Raw genomic sequence first — 20,008 nt, 5'->3', positions numbered from 1 at the left:
AAAGGGACACATCCGTTATTTACACCATTCATTAACCCTGCATCTCTATTTCAGGATGAAACAGTATTTCTGCAATATTGAAAACAGCAACAATCTTGTCAGAATATGTGGGTTATCTGGACCAATTAATTCAAGAATTACTGCCTCAACTCTGAGGACATCAATTTCTTAATATAAGTAAAAGTAGCAAAAATTGGCATACACACTAATAAGGCTGATGTGGAAATAATTTAGATGAAAGAACGCCACAAATAGTACAGTGCTATGCAAATGTAAGTGATATCATTATTATTACTGTTGATATACACTAAAATAGATAAATTTTCAGGGAGTCAGTTTGCCTCACATAGTCCTAGCATTATGTCTTTTCTTAATTACTGAAATACAGAAAGGGACAGCAACTAAAATACTAAGATAGTAAGATGATGTTATCCTCCACTTCCATCTCCTCTTTCATAACCAGGGATTCCCAGATGTGAGTGATGGCTGCTGAGAACTGCACTGTGTTTCCTGAGTTTGTACTGTTAGGACTTTCTGACAGATGGGATGTGCAGCAGGCACTCTTCATTCTCTTCCTGCTGGTTTATGGCATAACTGTGGTTGCCAACTGTGGTTGCCAACGTAGTCCTGCTGATCAAGGTGGACCCTAGACTCCACACACCCGTGTATCATTTCCTGAGCAATCTGTGCTTCTGTGATGCTCGCTGCTCCTCCATTGTCTATCCCAGTATGCTGGCTGATTTCTTATCTGAGCTAAAGAAGATTTCATTTAACCTGTGTGCTGTTCGTATGTATTGTTTTGGGACCTTTGCAGATATGGAATGTCTCATGTTGACTATCATGGCTTATGATTATTATGTAGCCATTTGTAATCCACTTCTTTATACAGTTGTCCAGGAGATTCTGTACCCAGCTTATAGTTTTTGTGTACTTAGAAGCTTTGATCTATCCAGCAGTTTTTACCTATTGCACAATTCAGTTGTCATTCTGCAATTCCAATGTCATCAATCATCATTTTTTTCTGTAACTCCCACCCTTATTGGCTCTCTTTTCCTCAGATACAACCATCAATGAGATAATGATGTTCCCTTATAGCAGCTGTGTTCTGGGTTGCAGTATCATCATTGTCTTCGTCTCCTACAGCTACATCATAACAACCATCCTTAGAATGAATTCAGCCAAAGGGAGATGCAAAGCCTACTCTACATGTGCCTCCCAGTTAACCACTGTGGCTATATTTTATGGCACACTTCTGCTCATGTATCTCAGATCCAGCTCCAGTTACTCTATGGACACAGACAAAATGGCCTCTGTCTTCCACACAGTTTTCATCCCAGTGTTAAATCCACTGATCTACAGTTTAAGAAACAAGGATGTGAAAACTGCACTGAAAAGAGCAATTGTCACTAAATTACATTTTTACCCAAAATGATTTATTTAAAGATTTTGATAGCTAATGTTTAGGTACTTTGACTGAGTCTGTTAATCTCACCAATGTAACTTCTAGATATTTTCCATCACTTTTCTTTATGCCTAAAATGAATGTGGGGGTCAGAAATTATTTATCTTCATTGTCACTCTAAACTAAGGAAGAATAGTAATAGGTTCACTTTGCTATTTTTTAGAAAAGATATATTATATCTCTTCTCAGTTCATGTGTATGCTTCAGAGAGATATCATGGGCAGAGCAATCCTTCCCACACCAATTCAACTTGTGGTTCAAATATTTCAGTATTTTTTTTTTAAACAATGGGATTAATAAACTTTCTCCCTCAAAAGTGAGAGTTAGTGGGTAAAAAGGTTTGTTTTTGCCTTTCTTGTGTAATAGTAACACATGTTCCATCATGACACTTAGTAGAACTTAAGTAAATAAAAATAAAGAAAGAAAAGAAAAACTTCCTACCTTAACTCAAAGTTTCATAAATACAAGACCCTAGCCTGTCTTGTTCCAAAGCTTCTACTTTGCTACTTAAAATGCTTGGTTTCATGATGCCATTCAGAAACATTTAATGAATAAACAAATGAGTGTTCCTTGAAAAACGGATGCAAAAATGAGTTTTGCCAATTTTTGAAATTAAAAAAATTCTATTTTTAATAGTTTATTCCAGAATATCTATTTTAGACAAAATTCACTTATGCTTCTATCTTTTGGCATAGGTTAAATATGTATCAGAGGCAGGGGTCATCAGATGTAGAGAATTTCTCAATCTTCTATTCTTCGTCATTCTGCCCTGATTACATCAGCGAGAACAACTTTATAGTAACTACATGAATGGGAGTTGGGGGCAATGTACCAGGACCTTCTCTGAAGCTCACTAGAAAATAAGACTCCATCTCTTTTCATGTGCTCATAGCATTATTCTTTTTAAATTAGGGAAAAAAAAAACCTGGTTAATAGAGTTGCAGTTGTAAAGGAATGGTTATTAAAAAATTGTGTTCAATGGGGAAAAAGTAGTATTTGCATTAGTATTCCATTTGTAAGTACTTATATTTGCTCTCTGTGTATTTGTGAAATAAACAGGAACTGTATTCTTAACAGTTTAAATAGTGGTGATGGCCAAGTAGGTGGATATTAAGTAATCCTCACTTTGAAACACCAAATTAAGTACTTAGGTTGTTCTCACAGTAATAAATTAGCAGCTAATCCATTTATGAAAAACATAACATTATATCAGGTTGCCATGACCACTCACTTTATTTTACGTCATCAAAAATGAACATGGAGTCACTCTTTTCTGATTTCAGGAGGATGGGGTAATGAGTTATGCAAGGTTTTCAATTTCATTTCTTTTCTAATTCTATGTATCTCATTAGGTATAAAAAGTGCTGAATATTATGTACTTTAAAATATCATATGAATAAAGCAACACATTAAAACATAATTATCAGCAGGTTATTTGCTTTCAATTACTGATTGAATTGAGTTTTAACACAAAAGTATATATTACTCTAAAATATTTTATTTTATATTCCAGATAATATATTTGCTGTTCACAGAATATTTCACATATCAGGAAATTAATTACAGTCCAACTCCTTCCACATTCAATTTACTTTAATAAAAACATACTAAGCATATTCATGTCTATAAAAATTAAACCTTTTTGTGTTGCATAAAATTAGATTAAATATCTTTCACACATATGTTTAAGATAAAGAGACATCCCTTAATCTCTTTACCCTTTTTTCTTTAAAACTTTTTCTTATAGACTGCTTTAATAGGATTTGCTGGTTCTGTTTGTGTTTAATTTTAAGAAAATTATCAAGCAATAAACACTCAATGTTCTGTCTGATCAAGTATAATGTAATTTTCTAAAGACTATTTTGATTATTTATTTTATTTTATTTTACTTTATTTTGCTTTACAATACTGTATTGGTTTTGCCATACATCAACATGAATCTGCCATGGGTGTACACCTGTTCTTGATCCCGAAGCCCCCTCCCACCTCCCTCCCCATACCATCCCCCTGGGCCATCCCAGTGCACCAGCCCCAAGCATCCTGTATCTTGCATCAAACCTGGACTGGCAACTGATTTCTTATATGATATTATACATGTTTCAATGCCATTCTCCCAAATCATCCCACCCTCGCCCTCTCCCACAGAATCCAAAAGTCTGTTCTATACATCTGTGTCTCTTTGGCTGTCTCACATACAGGATTATCATTACCATCTTTCTAAATTCCATATGTATGTGTTAGTATACTGTATTGGTGTTTTTCTTTCTGGCTTACTTCACTCTGTATAATAGGCTCCAGTTTCATCTACCTCACTAGAACTGATTCAAATGGATTCTTTTTAACGGCTGAGTAATACTCCATTGTGTATATGTACTACAGCTTTCTTATCCATTCATCTGCTGATGGACATCTAGGTTGCTTCCATGTCCTGGCTATTATAAACAGTGCTGCGATGAACATTGGGGTACACGTGTCTCTTTCAATTCTGGTTTCCTCGGTGTGTATGCCCAGCAGTGGGATTGCTGGGTCATAAGGCAGTTCTATTTCCAGTTTTTTAAGGAATCTCCACATTGTTCTCCATAGTGGCTGTACTAGTTTGCATTCCCACCAACAGTGTAAGAGGGTTCCCTTTTCTCTACACCCTCTCCAGCATTTATTGCTTGTAGACTTTTGGATCGCAGCCATTCTGACTGGTGTGAAATGGTACCTCATTGTGGTTTTGATTTGCATTTCTCTGATAATGAGTGATGTTGAGCATCTTTTCATGTGTTTGTTAGCCATCTGTATGTCTTCTTTGGAGAAATGTCTATTTAGTTCTTTGGCCCATTTTTTGATTGGTCTTTTATTTTTCTGGAATTGAGCTGCAGGAGTTTCTTGTATATTTTTGAGATTAGTTGCTTGTCAGTTGCTTCATTTGCTATTATTTTCTCCCATTCCAAAGGCTGTCTTTTCACCTTGCTTATAGTTTCTTTTGTTGTGCAGAAGCTTTTAATTTTAATTATGTCCCATTTGTTTATTTTTGCTTTTATTTCCAATATCCTTGGAGGTGGGTCATAGGGGATCCTGCTGTGATTTATGTCAGAGAGTGTTTTGCCTATGTTATCCTCTAGGAGTTTTATAGTTTCTGGTCTTACATTTAGATCTTTAATCCATTTTGAGTTTATTTTTGTGTATGGTGTTAGAAAGTGTTCTAGTTTCACTGTTTTCCAAGTGGTTGAAGGGTTTTCCCAGCATCACTTGTTGAAGAGATTGTCTTTTCTCCATTGTATATTCTTGCCTCCTTTGTCAAAGATAAGGTGTTCATAGGTGCGTGGATTTATCTCTGGGCTTTCTATTTTGTTCCATTGATTCTATATTTCTGTCTTTGTGCCAGTACCATACTGTCTTGATGACTGTGGCTTTGTATTAGAGCCTGAAGTCAGGCAAGTTGATTCCTCCAGTTCCATTCTTCTTTCTCAAGATTACTTTGGCTATTCGAGGTTTTTTGTATTTCTGTACAAATTGTGAAGTTATTTGTTCTAGCTCTGTGAAAAATACCGCTGGTAGCTTGGTAGGAATTGCATTGAATCTTTGGGTAGTATACTCATTTTTCACTATATTGATTCTTCCGATCCATGAACATGGTATATTTCTCCATCTATTAGTGTCCTCTTTGATTTCTTTTACCAGTGTTTTATAGTTTTCTATATATAGGTCTTTTGTTTCTTTAGGTAGATATATTCCCAAGTATTTTATTCTTTTCATTGCAATGGTGAATGGAATTTTCCCCTTAATTTCTCTATTTTCTCATTATTAGTGTATAAGAATGCAAGGGATTTCTGTGTGTTGATTTTATATCCTGCAACTTTACTATATTCATTGATTAGCTCTAGTAATTTTCTGGTGGAGTCTTTAGGGTTTTCTATGTAGAGGATCATGTCATCTGCAAACAGTGAGAGTTTTACTTCTTCTTTTCCAATTTGGATTCCTTTTATTTCTTTTTCTGCTCTGATTGCTGTGGTGAAAACTTCCAAAACTATGTTGAATAGTAGCGGTGAAAATGGGCACCCTTGTCTTGTTCCTGACTTTAGGGGAAATGCTTTCAATTTTTCACCATTGAGGATAATGTTTGCTGTGGGTTTGTCATATATAGCTTTTATTATGTTGAGGTATGTTCCTTCTATTCCTGCTTTCTGGAGAGTTTTTTTTTTTTTATCATAAATCGATGTTGAATTTTGTCATAGGCTTTCTCTGCATCTATTGAGATAATCATACGGCTTTTATTTTTCAATTTGTTAATGTGGTGTATTACATTGTTTTATTTGTGGATATTGAAGAATCCTTGCATCCCTGGGATAAAGCCCACTTGGTCATGGTGTATGATCTTTTAAATGTGTTGTTGGATTCTGATTGCTAAAATTGTTTTAAGGATTTTTGCATCTATGTTCATCAGAGATATTGGCCTGTAGTTTTCTTTTTTTGTGGGATCTTTGTCAGGTTTTGGTATTAGGGTGATGGTGGCCTCATAGAATGAGTTTGGAAGTTTACCTTCTGCTATTTTCTGGAAGAGTTTGAATAGGATAGGTGTTAGCTGTTTTCTGAATTTTTGGTAGAATACAGCTGTGAAGCCATCTGGACCTGGGCTTTTGTTTGCTAGAAGATTTCTGATTACAGTTTCAATTTCCATGCTTGTGATGGGTCTGTTAAGATTTTCTATTTCTTCCTGGATCAGTTTTGGAAAGTTGTACTTTTCTAAGAATTTGTCCATTTCTTCCAAGTTGTCCATTTTATTGGCGTATAATTGCTGATAGTAGAATTTTATGATCCTTTGTGTTTCTGTGTTGTCTGTTGTGATATCTCCATTTTGATATCTTATTTTATTGCTTTGATTTTTCTCCCTTTGTTTCTTGATGAGTCTGGCTAATGGTTTGTCAATTTTATTTATCCTTTCAAAGAACCAGCTTTTGGCTTTGTTGATTTTTGCTATGGTCTCTTTTGTTTCTTTTGCATTTATTTCTGCCCTAATTTTTAAGATTTCTTTCCTTCTACTAACCCTGTGGTTCTTCATTTCTTCCTTTTTTCTAGTTGCTTTGCGTGTAGAGTTAGGTTATTTATTTGAGCTTTTTCTTGTTCCTTTATTGCTATGAACTTTCCCCTTAGCACTGCTTTTACAGTGTCCCATAAGTTTTGGGTTGTTGTATTGTCATATTCATTCGTTTCTATGCATATTTTCATTTCTTTTTTGATTTCTTCTGTGATTTGTTGGTTATTCAGCAGCATGTTGCTCAGCCTCCATATGTTGGAATTTTTAATAGTTTTTCTCCTGTAATTGACATCTAATCTTACTGCATTATGGTCAAAAAAGATGTTTTGAATGATTTCAATTTTTTTTTTTTAATTTACCAAGGCTAGATTTATGTGATCTATCCTGGAGAAGGTTCCGTGTGAGCTTGAGAAAAAGGTGAAATTCATTGTTTTGGGGGTGAAATGTCCTATAGATATTAATTATGTCTAACTGGCCTATTGTATCATTTAAAGTTTGTGTTTCCTTGTTAATTTTCTGTTTAGTTGATCTATCCATAGGTGTGAGTGGGGTATTAAAGTCTCCCACTATTATTGTGTTCTTGTTAATTTCCCCTTTCATACTTGTTAGCATTTGTGTTACATATTGCGGTGCTCCTATGTTGGGTGCATATATATTTATAATTGTTACATCTTCTTCTTGGATTGATCCTTTGATCATTATGTAGTGTCTTTCTTTGTCTCTTTTCACAGCCTTTGTTTTAAAGTCTATTTTATCTGATATGAGTATTGCTACTCTTGCTTTCTTTTGGTCTCTATTTATATGGAATATCTTTTTCCAGCCCTTCACTTTCAGTCCGTTTGTGTCTCCTGGCTTGAGGTGGATCTCTTGTAGACAACATATATAGGGGTCTTGTTTTTGTATCCATTTGGCCAGTCTTCATCTTTTGGTTGGGGCAGTCAACCCATTTACGTTTAAGGTAATTATTGATTAGTATGATCCTGTTGCCATTTACTTTATTGTTTTGGGTTCGAGTTCATATACCCTTTTTGTGTTTCCTGTCTACAGAAGATCCTTTAGCATTTGTTGGAGAGCTGGTTTGGTGGTGCTGAATTCTCTCAGCTTTTGCTTGTCTGTGAAGCTTTTGATTTCTCCTTCATATTTGAATGAGATCCTTGCTGGGTACAGTAATCTGGGCTGTAGGTTATTCTCTTTCATCACTTTAAGTATGTCTTGCCATTCCCTCCTGGCCTGAAGAGTTTCTATTGAAAGATCAGCTGTTATCCTTATGGGAATCCCCTTGTGTGTTATTTGTTGTTTTTCCCTTGCTGCTTTTATTATTTGTTCTTTGTGTTTGATCTTTGTTAATTTGATTAGTATGTGTCTTGGGGTGTTTCACCTTGGGTTTATCCTGGTTGGGAGTCTCTGGGTTTCTTGGACATGGGTGATTATTTCCTTCCCCATTTTAGGGAAGTTTTCAACTATTGTCTCCTCAAATATTTTCTCATGGTCTTTCTTTTTGTCTTCTTCTGGGACTCCTGTGATTCGAATGTTGGGGTGTTTAATATCATCCTGGAGGTCTCTGAGAGTGTCCTCATTTCCTTTAATTAGTTTTTCTTTTTTTCCTCTCTGATTCATTTATTTATACCATTCTATCTTCTACTTCACTAATCCTATCTTCTGCCTCTGTTATTCTACTATTTGTTGCCTCCAGAGTGTTTTTTATCTCATTTACTGCATTATTCATTATATATTGATTCTTTTTTGTTTCTTCTAGGTCCTTGTTAAACCTTTCTTGTATCTTCTCAGTCCTGGTCTCCAGGCTATTTATCTGTGATTCCATTTTGTTTTCAAGGTTTTGGATCATTTTCACTATCATTATTCGGAATTCTTTATCAGGTAGATTCCCTATCTCTTCCTCTTTTGTTTGGTTTGGTGGGCATTTATCCTGTTCCTTTATCTGCTGGGTATTTCTCTTCATCTTGTTTATATTGCTGAATTTATGGTGGCCTTTCTGTATTCTGGTAGTTTGTGGAGTTCTCTATTGTGGAGTTTCCTCACTGTGAGTGGGGTTGGATGGGTGGCTTGTCAAGGTTTCCTGGTTAGGGAAGATTGTGTCGGTGTTCTGGTGGGTGGAGCTGGATTTCTTCTCTCTGTAGTGCAATGAAGCATCCAGTAATGAGTTATGAGATGTCAGTGCAGTGGGTTTGGAGTAACTTTGGGCAGTCTGTATTTTGAAGCTCAGAGCTGTGTTCCTGTGTTGCTGGAGAATTTGCATGGTATGTCTTGCTCTGGAACTTGTTCATCCTTGGGTGGTGCTCAGTTTCAGTGTAGGTATGGAGGCATTTGATGAGCCCCTGTTGATTAATGTTCCCTGGAGTCAGAAGTTCTCTGGTGTTTGCAGGATTTGGACTTAAGCCTCCTGCTTCTAGTTTTCAGTCTTATTTTTACAGTAGTCTCAAGACTTCTCTATCTATACAGCACCACTGATAAAACATCTAGGTTAAGGATGAAAAGTTTCTCCACAGTGAGGGACACCCAGAGAGGTTCACAGAGTTACATGGAGAAGAGAAGAGGAAGGAGGGAGTTAGAGGTGACCCGAATGAGATGAGGTGGAACCAAAAAGAGGAGACAGCAAGCTAGCCAGTAATCACTTCCTTATGTGCACTCCACAGTCTGGACCACTCAGAGATGTTCACGGAGTTATACAGAGAAGAGGAGAAGGAGGAAGGAGACAGAGGTGACCAGGAGGATAAAGGGGGGAATCAAAAGGAGAGAGACAGGTCCAGCCAGTAATCAGTTCCCTAAGTGTTCTCCATCGTCTGGAACACACAAAGAGATTCACAGAGTTGGTTAGAGAAGAGAAGAGGGAAGGAGGAGATAGAGGCGACCTGGTGGAGAAAAAGAAGAGTCCAAAGGGGGAGAGAGCAGTCAAGCCAGTAATCTCACTCCCAAGTCAAAATGGGTACTGAAGATTGGGTTCTCAAAGGTACAAAATTGATAACAAATACCAAAAAGGAAAGATTAAAAATCTAGAGTAGAGGTTGGATTTTCAAAAATACAATATCAAACAGTCACAAAAATTATTAAAAATATATATATATGAAGTTTGCCTTTAAAAATAGGGTCTTTTTTTGCAAAATAATAATGGGTTATAAGAATGAAAATTAAAGGAGTAATAGAGGACTTAAACATTTTTAAAAAATTAAAAAAAAAGAATGGTCGTAAAAATAGTAAAAACATATCTAGGACTTTCTCTGGTGTTGTGGTGGGCAGTGTGGGGTCAGTTCATTTTCGGATAGTTCCTTGGTCTGGCTTATATATTTCTCAAAATCCATAGGCCGCTTCCTATGTAGTCGGTACTAACTACATAGGTTTTAATCTATCGCACCTGTCACTTCCAAGCGGTTCCCTCTGTTTTAGCTTCTGTTTGCTGGTCTCTTCAGTGTCTGATTTCCGCCCTGACACAGGCCTGGTCCTTACTCTAAGCAATGCTGCCTGCTCCTCCCTGCCCAGCCCCTGCTGCTAGTGGCGGGTGCAGGCGTCTGCACTGCTTCTCTGCTGGGGGAGTTACTGTTGGGCACGTAATCTGTGGGTTTTAATTGTTTATTTATTTTTCCTCCCAGTTGTGTTGCTCTCTGTGGTTCCAAGGCTCACCACAAATTCGGCAGTGAGAGTGTTTCCTAGTGTTTGGAACCTTCTCTCTTTTAAAGACTCCCTTCCCGGGATGGAGCTCCATCCCTACCTCTTTTGCCTCTTCCTTTGTCTTTTATATTTTTTAATTATTTTTTTCCTACCTCCTTTCGAAGAGAATGGGCTGCTTTTCTGGGTGCTTGATGTCCTCTGCCAGCCTTCAGAAGTTGTTTTGTGGAATTTACTCAGTGTTTAAACATTCTTTTGATGAATTTGTGGGGAAGAAAGTGGTCTCCCTGTCCTATTCCTCTGCCATCTTAGGACCCAGCCTCCCAATCCAATATTCTTGCCTGGAGAATCCCATGGACAGAGGAACCTCGTGGGCTACAGTCCATGGGTTTGCAAAGAGTCAGACATGACTGAGCACAAACACATGCAAACACACACACACACACACACACACACACACACACACATCATTACTTGAAGATTCATGTTACAGTGTGTAGAAAATCCTAATGACATCGGCAAAAAAGAAAACTATTAGGACCCATCAATAAATTCAACAGAGTTGCAGAATAAAAGTCATATACAGAAATCTGCCCTACCTTCAGCTATTAGTTTACCACTTGAGTACCATATATATCTCTGAACAGCTATTTTTGTATCACCCTTTGATGTAGTAGAGATTGTTAAAGGAAAGGAAAGGAAAGTGAAGTCGCTCAGTTGTGTCCGACTCTTTGCGACCCCATGGACTGTAGCCTACCAGGCTGCCCTGTCCGTGGGATTTTCCAGGCAATAGTACTAGAGCGGATTGCCATTTCCTTCTCCAGCAGATCTTAACAACCCAGGGATCGAACCCTGGTCTAGCACTTTGTAGACAGACGCTTTACCGTCTGAGCCACCAGGGAAGTCCATAAGGGAACTTAAATGCACATCACTTCATCAATCAGTTCAGTTCGGTTCAGTTCAGTCGCTCAGTCGTGTCCCACTCTTTGCGACCGCATGAATCACAGCACACCAGGCCTCCCTGTCCATCACCAACTCCAAGAGTTCACTCAGATTCACGTTCATCGAGTCAGTGATGCCATCCAGCCATCTCATCCTCGGTCGTCCCCTTTTCCTCCTGCCCCCAATCCCTCCCAGCATCAAAGTCTTCTCCAATGAGTCAACTCTTTGCATGAGGTGGCCAAAGTGCTGGACTTTCAGCTTTAGCATCATTCCTTCCAAAGAAATCCCAGGGCTGATCTCCTTCAGAATGGACTGGTTGGATCTCCTTGCAGTCCAAGGGACTCTCAAGAGTCTTCTCCAACACCACAGTTCAAAAGCATCAATTCTTCAGCGCTCAGCTTTCTTCACAGTCCAACTCTCACATCCATACATGACTACTGGAAAAACCATAGGCTTGACTAGATGGACCTTAGTCAGCAAAGTAATGTCTCTGCTTTTGAATATACTATCTAGGTTGGTCATAACTTTTCTTCCAAGGAGTAAGCATCTTTTAATTTCATGGCTGCAGTCACCATCTGCAGTAATTTTGGAGCCCCTCAAAATAAAGTCTGACACTGTTCCCACTGTTTCCCCCTCTATTTCCCATGAAGTGATGGGACCAGATGCCATGATCTTCGTTTTGTGAATGTTGAGCTTTAAGCCAACTTTTTCACTCTCTTTCACTTTCATCAAGAGGCTTACTTACAAAAATATTTTGGTTTCGCTTTGCTAAACATAGTGGAAACTATAAGATGAAACATGATAACTCTTTATACCATCATAATTATAAACTGAATATAAACCTCTGGTGTAAGATCATCAAAGAAACTAAGTAACTGAGGGTTTCAATGGTGTCCTGATGAATCAAATTAGTTTAGAACTGGATCTAGAGATTCACTTTTTTTCTTCCTGCAGTATCCATTTAGAGAAAAAATATTTTATATGTGTTCAGTTCAGTTCAGTCAGTTCAGTTGCTCAGTCGTGTCCAACTCTTTGCAACCCCATGAATCACAGCACGCCAGGCCTCCCTGTCCATCACCAACTCCCAGAGTTCACTCAGACTCACGTCCATCCAGTCGGTGATGCCATCCAGCCATCTCATCCTTGGTCGTCCCCTTCTCCTCCTGCCCCCAATCCCTCCCAGCATCAGAGTCTTTCCCAATGAGTCAACTCTTCGCATGAGATGGCCAAAGTACTGGAGTTTCAGCTTTAGCATCATTCCTTCCAAAGAACACCCAGGGCTGATCTCCTTTAGAATGGACTGGTTGGCTCTCCTTGCAGTCCAAGGGACTCTCAAGAGTCCTCTCCAACACCACAGTTCAAAAGCATCAATTCTTTGGCGCTCAGCTTTGTTCACAGTCCATTTATATGTGTGCAATTACACAAATAATTGAAATCTTGTTGGATAACATGTGACTTCAGAAATGAAATCAGAGACAGTTAATGAGGAAAAAAAGGTATTGGTTAGTAACGTACCATTGAAAAACTGATATATTCCAAAGTATGAAGGTGAAGGAGATTGTTTCAGCAGTAAAGAAACATTAAAAATAATTAAGAGTAAACAAATTAATAAATAGTTGCTATATTTAATAAATTTATTAATTTCATAAATTTAGCAAGAGAAATAATAACAGATAAAATAATTAAGTGGAGAGTCCATTTAAGTTTCATTATATGTCTGATTTGACAGGAGGAAGATGATGTAGACTCAGGGTCACAATAAATCATACTAAAAAATCATTTAACCGTCTTGATACGATCAATTTGCTTCAAGTGTGAAGAATGAAAGTTCGGCCTTTTCTAAAGTTGTTACAGCATTCATGGGGGAAAATACAAAACTAGAAATCTAATTAATCTCATGCTTGCATAACACAGAAGAGTGAGGGCAAATGCCTTAGAGATTTAACTCCCAACTGTCACTAAGTAAAAATTAAGTGTGATCTGTCTATACTGTTCACCTGCCAAAGGCAAGCACAGGAGAACTTTCTCATTGCAGGTAGGTTTCTGAGTTGCCAAAATAAGAACCTTAAATTTAAAAAGAACCTTAAATTTCAAAAACTAAGGAATCAAATATTTAGAGACTTGTAAATAAACACTTTATTTACTTATTCCTTTGGTTAGTAATCATAATCTAATGGAAAAAACATTGTATTTTTAAAAATTAATTAATTTATTTTAATTGGAGGCTAATTACTTTACAATATTGTGGTGGTTTTGCCATACACTGATATGAATCAGCCATGGGTGTACATCCGTCCCCCATTGTATTTCTTATGAAAGCAGGACAAATCAGATTCATTTTGATTAGCAAACAACTTTACATATGTATATCATAAGGGGAAAAGTTGGATTTTTTAAAGCACTGTGAAAAGATATAACAAAGATTTAAGATTTTTTTGAATATTTTAACAGTAAAAAGTGTCATATTGTTCATGTTGTGTGTGCTCAATTAGTCATGTCTGACTCTTTGTGACTACAAGGACTGTAGCCCAACAGTCTCCTCTGTCCATGGGATTTTCCCAGCAAGAATACTAGAGTGGGTTGCTATTTCCTTCTCCAGGGGATCTTCCCGAGCCTCAGATTGAACCCGTGTCTCCTGCATTGCAGGCAAATTCTTTGCCACTGTGCGTAATGACTTATTACAATACTAATACTATTAATAACTTGTGCAAATTCAATCCATAAAAACCACATACCACATTTACTCAAGTCTGAAGCAAAATCAGTTCATCATTCCTACTCCAAATCTCATATATCAACAGAGTGCATGCACACACAAGCACTCACGTGCACATGCATATAAACACACACAAATAGAAGCTTCTATGAAATATATGTTTGTTACTTTGTCCCATCTATTTTTAATGAACAACCCAGGTTAAAATCTAAAGGGATGAAAATGAATTAGCTAAAGTTTTTTGGTTTCTGCTTGTTTCTAGAATTTTTCTTTATCTGGTCAAGAGACATGTCCTTTGGCACCAGACTGCTCCTGCACATAAGTAATAATAATGTGGCAAAGCTGTAAAATATTTCTAGAGATAATTTTACTAAAATATATCTAATGCTCAATATCTACATTAAAAAGTAGAGCAGAGACAATAATACCATATTGTTCATTCTTTCAAAATCAGAGATAGTTCATTCTGTCATTAGGAATCCGCCTGCAGTTCAGGAGATTGGGGTTCTATCCCTGATTTGGGAAGACGCCCTGGAGAAGGAAATGACAACCCGCTTCTGTGTCCTTGCCTGGTAAATCCCATGGACAAAGGAGGCTGGTAGGCTTCAACATTGAGTTGAAAGAGCCAGACACGTCTTAGCAATTGAACAAGCAAACGAACAAATAAACACATTGTGATTCTTAAGTACTCAAGAAGTGTAATCACTTGTATTCTTAGTTGGATACGTATCTTTAAAATATAAGGTTGAATACTCCAACCTTGTCTTTAATTAAAGTGTTACTTTCATATTATGTTTGACATGCAACGAACTGTCAGTAAAGAACTGATTGCTAAGATAAAACAGTGAAGTTTCCAAGTAGTCACATACATCATAGATGACATCCACATTTAGAGTCAGACTTTTTCAAAACTCCTATCCCACACTTAACCTTTTAAAATCAAATAGTGGGGAAATTGTATGGGTTATTTTCTCAGAATAAAATGTACTGGAATTAATTTTATCTGATTTACAGATAATATTTTTCTCAAAAAGAGTGAAAACTTTGATCTGTCATTGTCTCAGTCATTTCTGGAGCATTTTTACAAAAAGAATAAAGAAGAATGGATGGAGAAAATTGCACTTCCTTGAGAGAATTCCTTCTCTTGGGAATTAGTAGTAGCTCTGCAGTCAACGTGACCCTATTTACCACATTTCTGGTTATTTATCTCATTATTCTTTTTGCAAATCTCAGGATGACCGTTTTAGTTAGAACAGACCCCCAGCTGCACACATCCATGTACTTTTTCCTCAGCCACCTCTCCTTCAGTGACCTCTGCTATTCCACAGTCATTGGACCCAGGATGCCCGCAGGCTTCCTCATCAAGAACAAATCATTCCCCTTCTATGGCTGTGCTCTACAATTCCTGATCTTCTGTACCTTTGCAGATTCTGTGTCTACTGTTGGCAGTCATGGCCTACGATCGGTACATAGCTATTAGCAACCCCTTGCTTTATACAGTCAAGATGTCTGGCAAGGTGTGCTCCCTGCTGATGGCTGGGGTTTATATGGTGAGTTATGGATGCTTCGATAAATGCAATATTAACTTTCTGCTTATGTTTCTGTGGGTCAAATGAAACTAACCATTTCTTCTGTGATGTTCCTCCTCTCCTCTTGCAATCTTGCTCAGATACACAGGTCAATGAATTAGTGACATTTATCATTTTTGGCTTCATTGAACTGATCACCCTCTCAGGTCTTTTTGTGTCCTACTGTTACATCATCCTAGCAGTGATAAAGATCCACTCTGCTGAGGGGAGGTTCAAGGCTTTCTCCACCCGCACCTCCCGCCTAGCTGCTTTGGCAATTTTCCAGGGCACTCGCTCTTCATGTGTTTCAGGCCAAGTACTTCCTACTCTCTAGACGGAGACAAAATGACCTCCTCGTTTTGTACCCTTGTGATTCCCATGTTAAATCCTCTGATTTACAGCCTACGGAACAAAGATGTGAGAGAGGCTCTGATGAAATGTGAAGATAAAAAACAGTTCCATTGAAAATTTGCTCGTATACATCTTCCTCCCAATGGTACACAATAATTTATGAAAATCAAAATTGGTTTGACCAATGTTGTATGATTTGTTTATATTTATACTGTCTTCCAATCCTAGCAATACGTATAATTTCCTAAATGCCACAGGTTTCATTTTATATCTTAAACTTCTGTTTAATACTCCTTATTTGAGGAAAATTTTCAGACTCTTTGTCAAATTTGTGTTTCTTCAGCCTTAATTTTTAAAATGTTCCTGAAAGTTAGTGTTTTCTAAGTTGCTGCTGCACTCTATGTGGGCTTTATTTCATCGTGACTCCATCTGCTTTTCTACTAATGAATCTTGCCATATAATGGAAGCGAGCAATGTCAATTAAATAGTTATTAAAATTATTTCTAACAGACTGTAGTTATGACATAATATAAATAGCCTTGCTGTTGGTCAGTCACTGTGTCCAGCTCTTTGTGACCCCATGAATTTAAGCACGTCAGGCTTCCCTGTACACACACACAATCCTACCATCATTTTAATTTAAAAACTAAAAGCCAAATAGTGTAGAAAACATGCAGTTATCCCTATGGAATGTAAATATGTTGAGATTTTTGCTATTTTTACAAAATCTTTGTTTCATGAATGTGTTTAATGGAGAGTGTTTGTGTTTGTGTGTCTGTGTAAGTCTGTGAGGGGAAATGGGTATGCATTTGTTTTCTAATGTATTGAATGAAAACAAAGCAGCTACATAAGGATTGGTGAACTGGGAATTAGGAATGCTTGCAGATCAGAGGCATTCACTGTTTCTGAATAAGTATAATATTGGGCATTAAGGTAGAGGGGGGCCAAAGGCAAACTGTTCTAAAGGTCTATATTCCATGTACAATCAGCTTACTTGTATGAAATATCAGATGATAAGTTACATCATATCTGTTACTTATTCCTGAGAGACTAAGGGTTCACCACCCAGGGATGAGACACAGAGATGATTATATAATCCGGGTCAGGCAGGAGGCAATGCTGAACCCTCCTGCAGACAGAACTGCATGCAACGAACAAGTCAGGAGTTCTGGGACAGGTACTGATATCTTCGCTGTTTCTTTGACTTATATTTGAGATTTCCTTATTTTTTAATGGTTTTTTGAAAGAAGTTATTTTATGTAAACAAAGGAACATATGAAATAGTACACACATTTTTATTTTAGTTAGTTGTACAACCTGTTTATTTTAAATACATATAAATAGGGAATATAAAAGGAGCAAACAGGCATTATGGAAATGGTCAGATATCCTTTACTATTTTAAAAATTTATCTGTTATACTATGCGTTATGTATAACATACATATTATATTTCTATAACTGCTTTAAGTTTTAAAGGAAAGTATTTTTGCTTAATTATGTCTTTCTAAGCAGATATACGAGTTAAGTCCTAGGGTTGAAAACCTGCACAGTGATCACTAGACCACTGTTCCAATGCTCTTCTCTATCCCTCATCTACATTCAATTCCTGTTTTTTAAATTCTCCTAGAACATAAGAGGACAAATGGAGGAGAAGGGAATGACAGGGGATGAGATGGTTGGATGTCATCTCTGACTCAATGGACATGAGTTTGAGCAAGCTCTGGGAGTTGGTGATGGACAGGGAAGACTGGCGTGCTGCAGTCCACGAGGTCACAAAGAGTCAGACCCAACTGATTGACTCAACTGACTAACTGATGACATTATATATCACATCATTGGTTTGGGTAAAATATAACAGTGGGACATAGAATTCCATTGTCCTTCTAAAGACAAGTAATTCTTAAACCAAAGAAAGGCAGAACTCAGAGATACTGAAGAGAAATCTGGCTCAAATAAAATAATCAAACAGTATTAAAATTTGTAGGGAATTGGAGTGGGGCCACAGCTCAGATGTGAATGTCTCTGAGGTTACAGAAGTGTGACCATGAGAACATTTATGTTATGTGTCTTATGAAACCGTTATGGCAGAATATAAAGTGGGGAAGAGAGTAGGTTAGGGCAGAAAGGACTCACGCAGCAAACCAAGCCTTCTTTCTTGCCTCTATGACCCTTGCTACCAGCATCTCTGCAACTGGATCTCAAGTACTCTTCATCATCTCCCCGGTATAACTGCAACTTCCAAGCAGAAGAATGGTCAGCACTGGCATGTTACTCTAGGTGCATCTCAGCATTTAGTTCATAGAGTCCCTTCCACCCTCTTATCCAAAAATCACCTCCCTCTCTGTCCCAGCAGGTCCTGAATCATGAACCATCTACCGTCCTATGATGAGGTTGGAGGGACTTGAGAGGTTAACGGTGAAGTGAGGACTTCTTGTATTCAGAGCTGGCTATAGTTCTGCCCTCTCCACAGGGGGAATAAGAAAGCAATATATTCATCACCTGTACTTCTTACTTACTACTCTTCTCTAACACAGGGTATAACAACAGTTCTACATCACTGAAAAACAAAACAAACCAAAAAACCCAGCAATCTTGTCAAAAAACAAGTTATGTGAACCACCCAATTATCAGAGCCTTGCTTCACTCAGTGCACATCATTTTGTTAGTATTAGACAGAAGTAGTAAAGTGTTAGTCACTCAGTTGTGCCTGACTCTGCGACCCATGGACTATAGAGCCCACCAGGATCCTCTGTTCATGGGATTCTTCAGGCAAGAATACTGGAGTGGATAGCGATTCCCTTCTCCAGGGTATCTTCCCGACCCAGGGATCAAACCCAGGTATCCTGCATTGCAGGCAAATTCTTTACCATCTCAGCCATCAGGAAAGCCACAAACATGGTCATAAATACTACACAAGTTGGATTGAAAACAGTCTGATTTAGTTTGGATGAAAGGCCACTGCAAAACTATACAGTGCTTTGCAAATGTATTGTCAAATTTTTTTTTTCATTTAAATAAAATTGGAGAATATTTCTCAGAGTCTGTTGGCCTCATGCAGTCCTAGGAAGGTCTGTCTCTTTTCTTGATTACTGACATCTACAAAAGGACCAGGGGTTTAACTATAAAGATAATAAATTGATATATTTACCCTCCATTTCCTTTTCTTCTTTCACAACCAGAAATTTCCCAGCAGATATGAGTGATGACTGCTCAGAACTGCAGTGCGGCTACTGACTTCACATTTCTAGGGCTTTCAGACAGAAGGCACGTGCAGCAGGAGCTCTTTGTGCTCTCCCTGCTGGTTTACGGCATAACTGTGGTTGCCAGTGTCGGGATGGTCCTGCCGATCAAGGAGGACCCAAGACGGCACACCCCCGTGTATCATTTCCTGAGCAATCTTCCTTCTGTGATGTCTGCTACTCCTCTGCTGTCCCTCCCAAGATGCTGGCTGATTTGCTATCTGAGCATAAAAGGATTCCATCTGACTTGTGTGCTATGCAGATGTATTTCTGGGGGACCTTTGCAGATGTGGAATGTCTCATGTTGGCTGTCATGGCTTATGACCATTATGTAGCCATTTGCAATCCACTTCTTTATACAGTTCCCATGTCCAGAAGACTCTGTACCCAGCTAATATCTGTTGTCTACGTGGAAGGTTTGGTAGATTCAGCAATCCACACCTGTTGTACATTTTGCTTATCATTTTGCAGTTCTGATGCCATCAATCACTTTTTCTGTGACTTCCGGGCCTTGCTAGCCCTCTTTTCCTCAGATACACCCATCAATGGGATAATGCTGTTCATTTCCAGTAGTTGTGTTATGGGGACCAGCATTATCACTGTCCTCCTCTCCTACAGCTACATCATAGCAATCATCCTTAGGATGAACTCAGCCGAGGGGAGACACAAAGCTTTCTCTATGTGTGCCTCCCATTTAACTGCTGTGGCTATATTTCATGGCTTGCCCCTGTTCGTGTATTTCAGACCCAGCTCAAGTTACTCCATGGACACAGACAAAATAATCTGTCTTCTACACAGTTGTCATCCCCATGTTAAACCCACTCATCTACAGCTTAAGGAATAAGGATGTGAAAGTTGCCATAAAAAAGTAATCAATACTAAATTGTGTTCTGAGTGATATAGTGTTTTCAACCAAAACTACATATGTAAAGATTCTGAGAGCTGAAGTTCAGGTACTGACAGATTCTTGTAGTCTCACCCTTACAGTCTTCTGGATATTACCCATTAGTTACCTTTGTGCCTAAATTGAGTGTTGAAAATAGTCATTGGTGATCTTAAATTGTCTCCAGACTAAGAAAGGGGAG

The 20,008-nt window shown here is 38.0% G+C and overlaps 1 protein-coding gene and 2 pseudogenes across 1 annotated transcript; all 3 read left to right on the top strand.

Annotated features, from left to right (window-relative positions):
• Nucleotides 1-482: 482 nt before the first annotated feature.
• Nucleotides 483-1,432, top strand: LOC128067242 (olfactory receptor 8U9-like; annotated as a pseudogene).
• A 13,434-nt stretch (nt 1,433-14,866) lies between these two features.
• On the top strand, nt 14,867-15,797 carry LOC128067480 (olfactory receptor-like protein OLF2). The gene is given in 4 exon segments (XM_052660515.1): nt 14,867-15,195; nt 15,197-15,316; nt 15,318-15,622; nt 15,625-15,797. Coding segments are annotated over 4 exon segments (927 nt in total).
• A 3,089-nt stretch (nt 15,798-18,886) lies between these two features.
• LOC128067558 (olfactory receptor 1020-like) lies at nt 18,887-19,795 on the top strand (annotated as a pseudogene).
• The last annotated feature ends 213 nt before the right edge of the window (nt 19,796-20,008 follow it).

Source organism: Budorcas taxicolor, chromosome 22 (genome assembly GCF_023091745.1).
Source record: "Budorcas taxicolor isolate Tak-1 chromosome 22, Takin1.1, whole genome shotgun sequence".
Taxonomy (NCBI): Eukaryota; Metazoa; Chordata; class Mammalia; order Artiodactyla; family Bovidae; genus Budorcas; species Budorcas taxicolor.
Note: the sequence above shows the minus strand (reverse complement) of the source record. Positions and strands in the feature narration are given on the sequence as shown.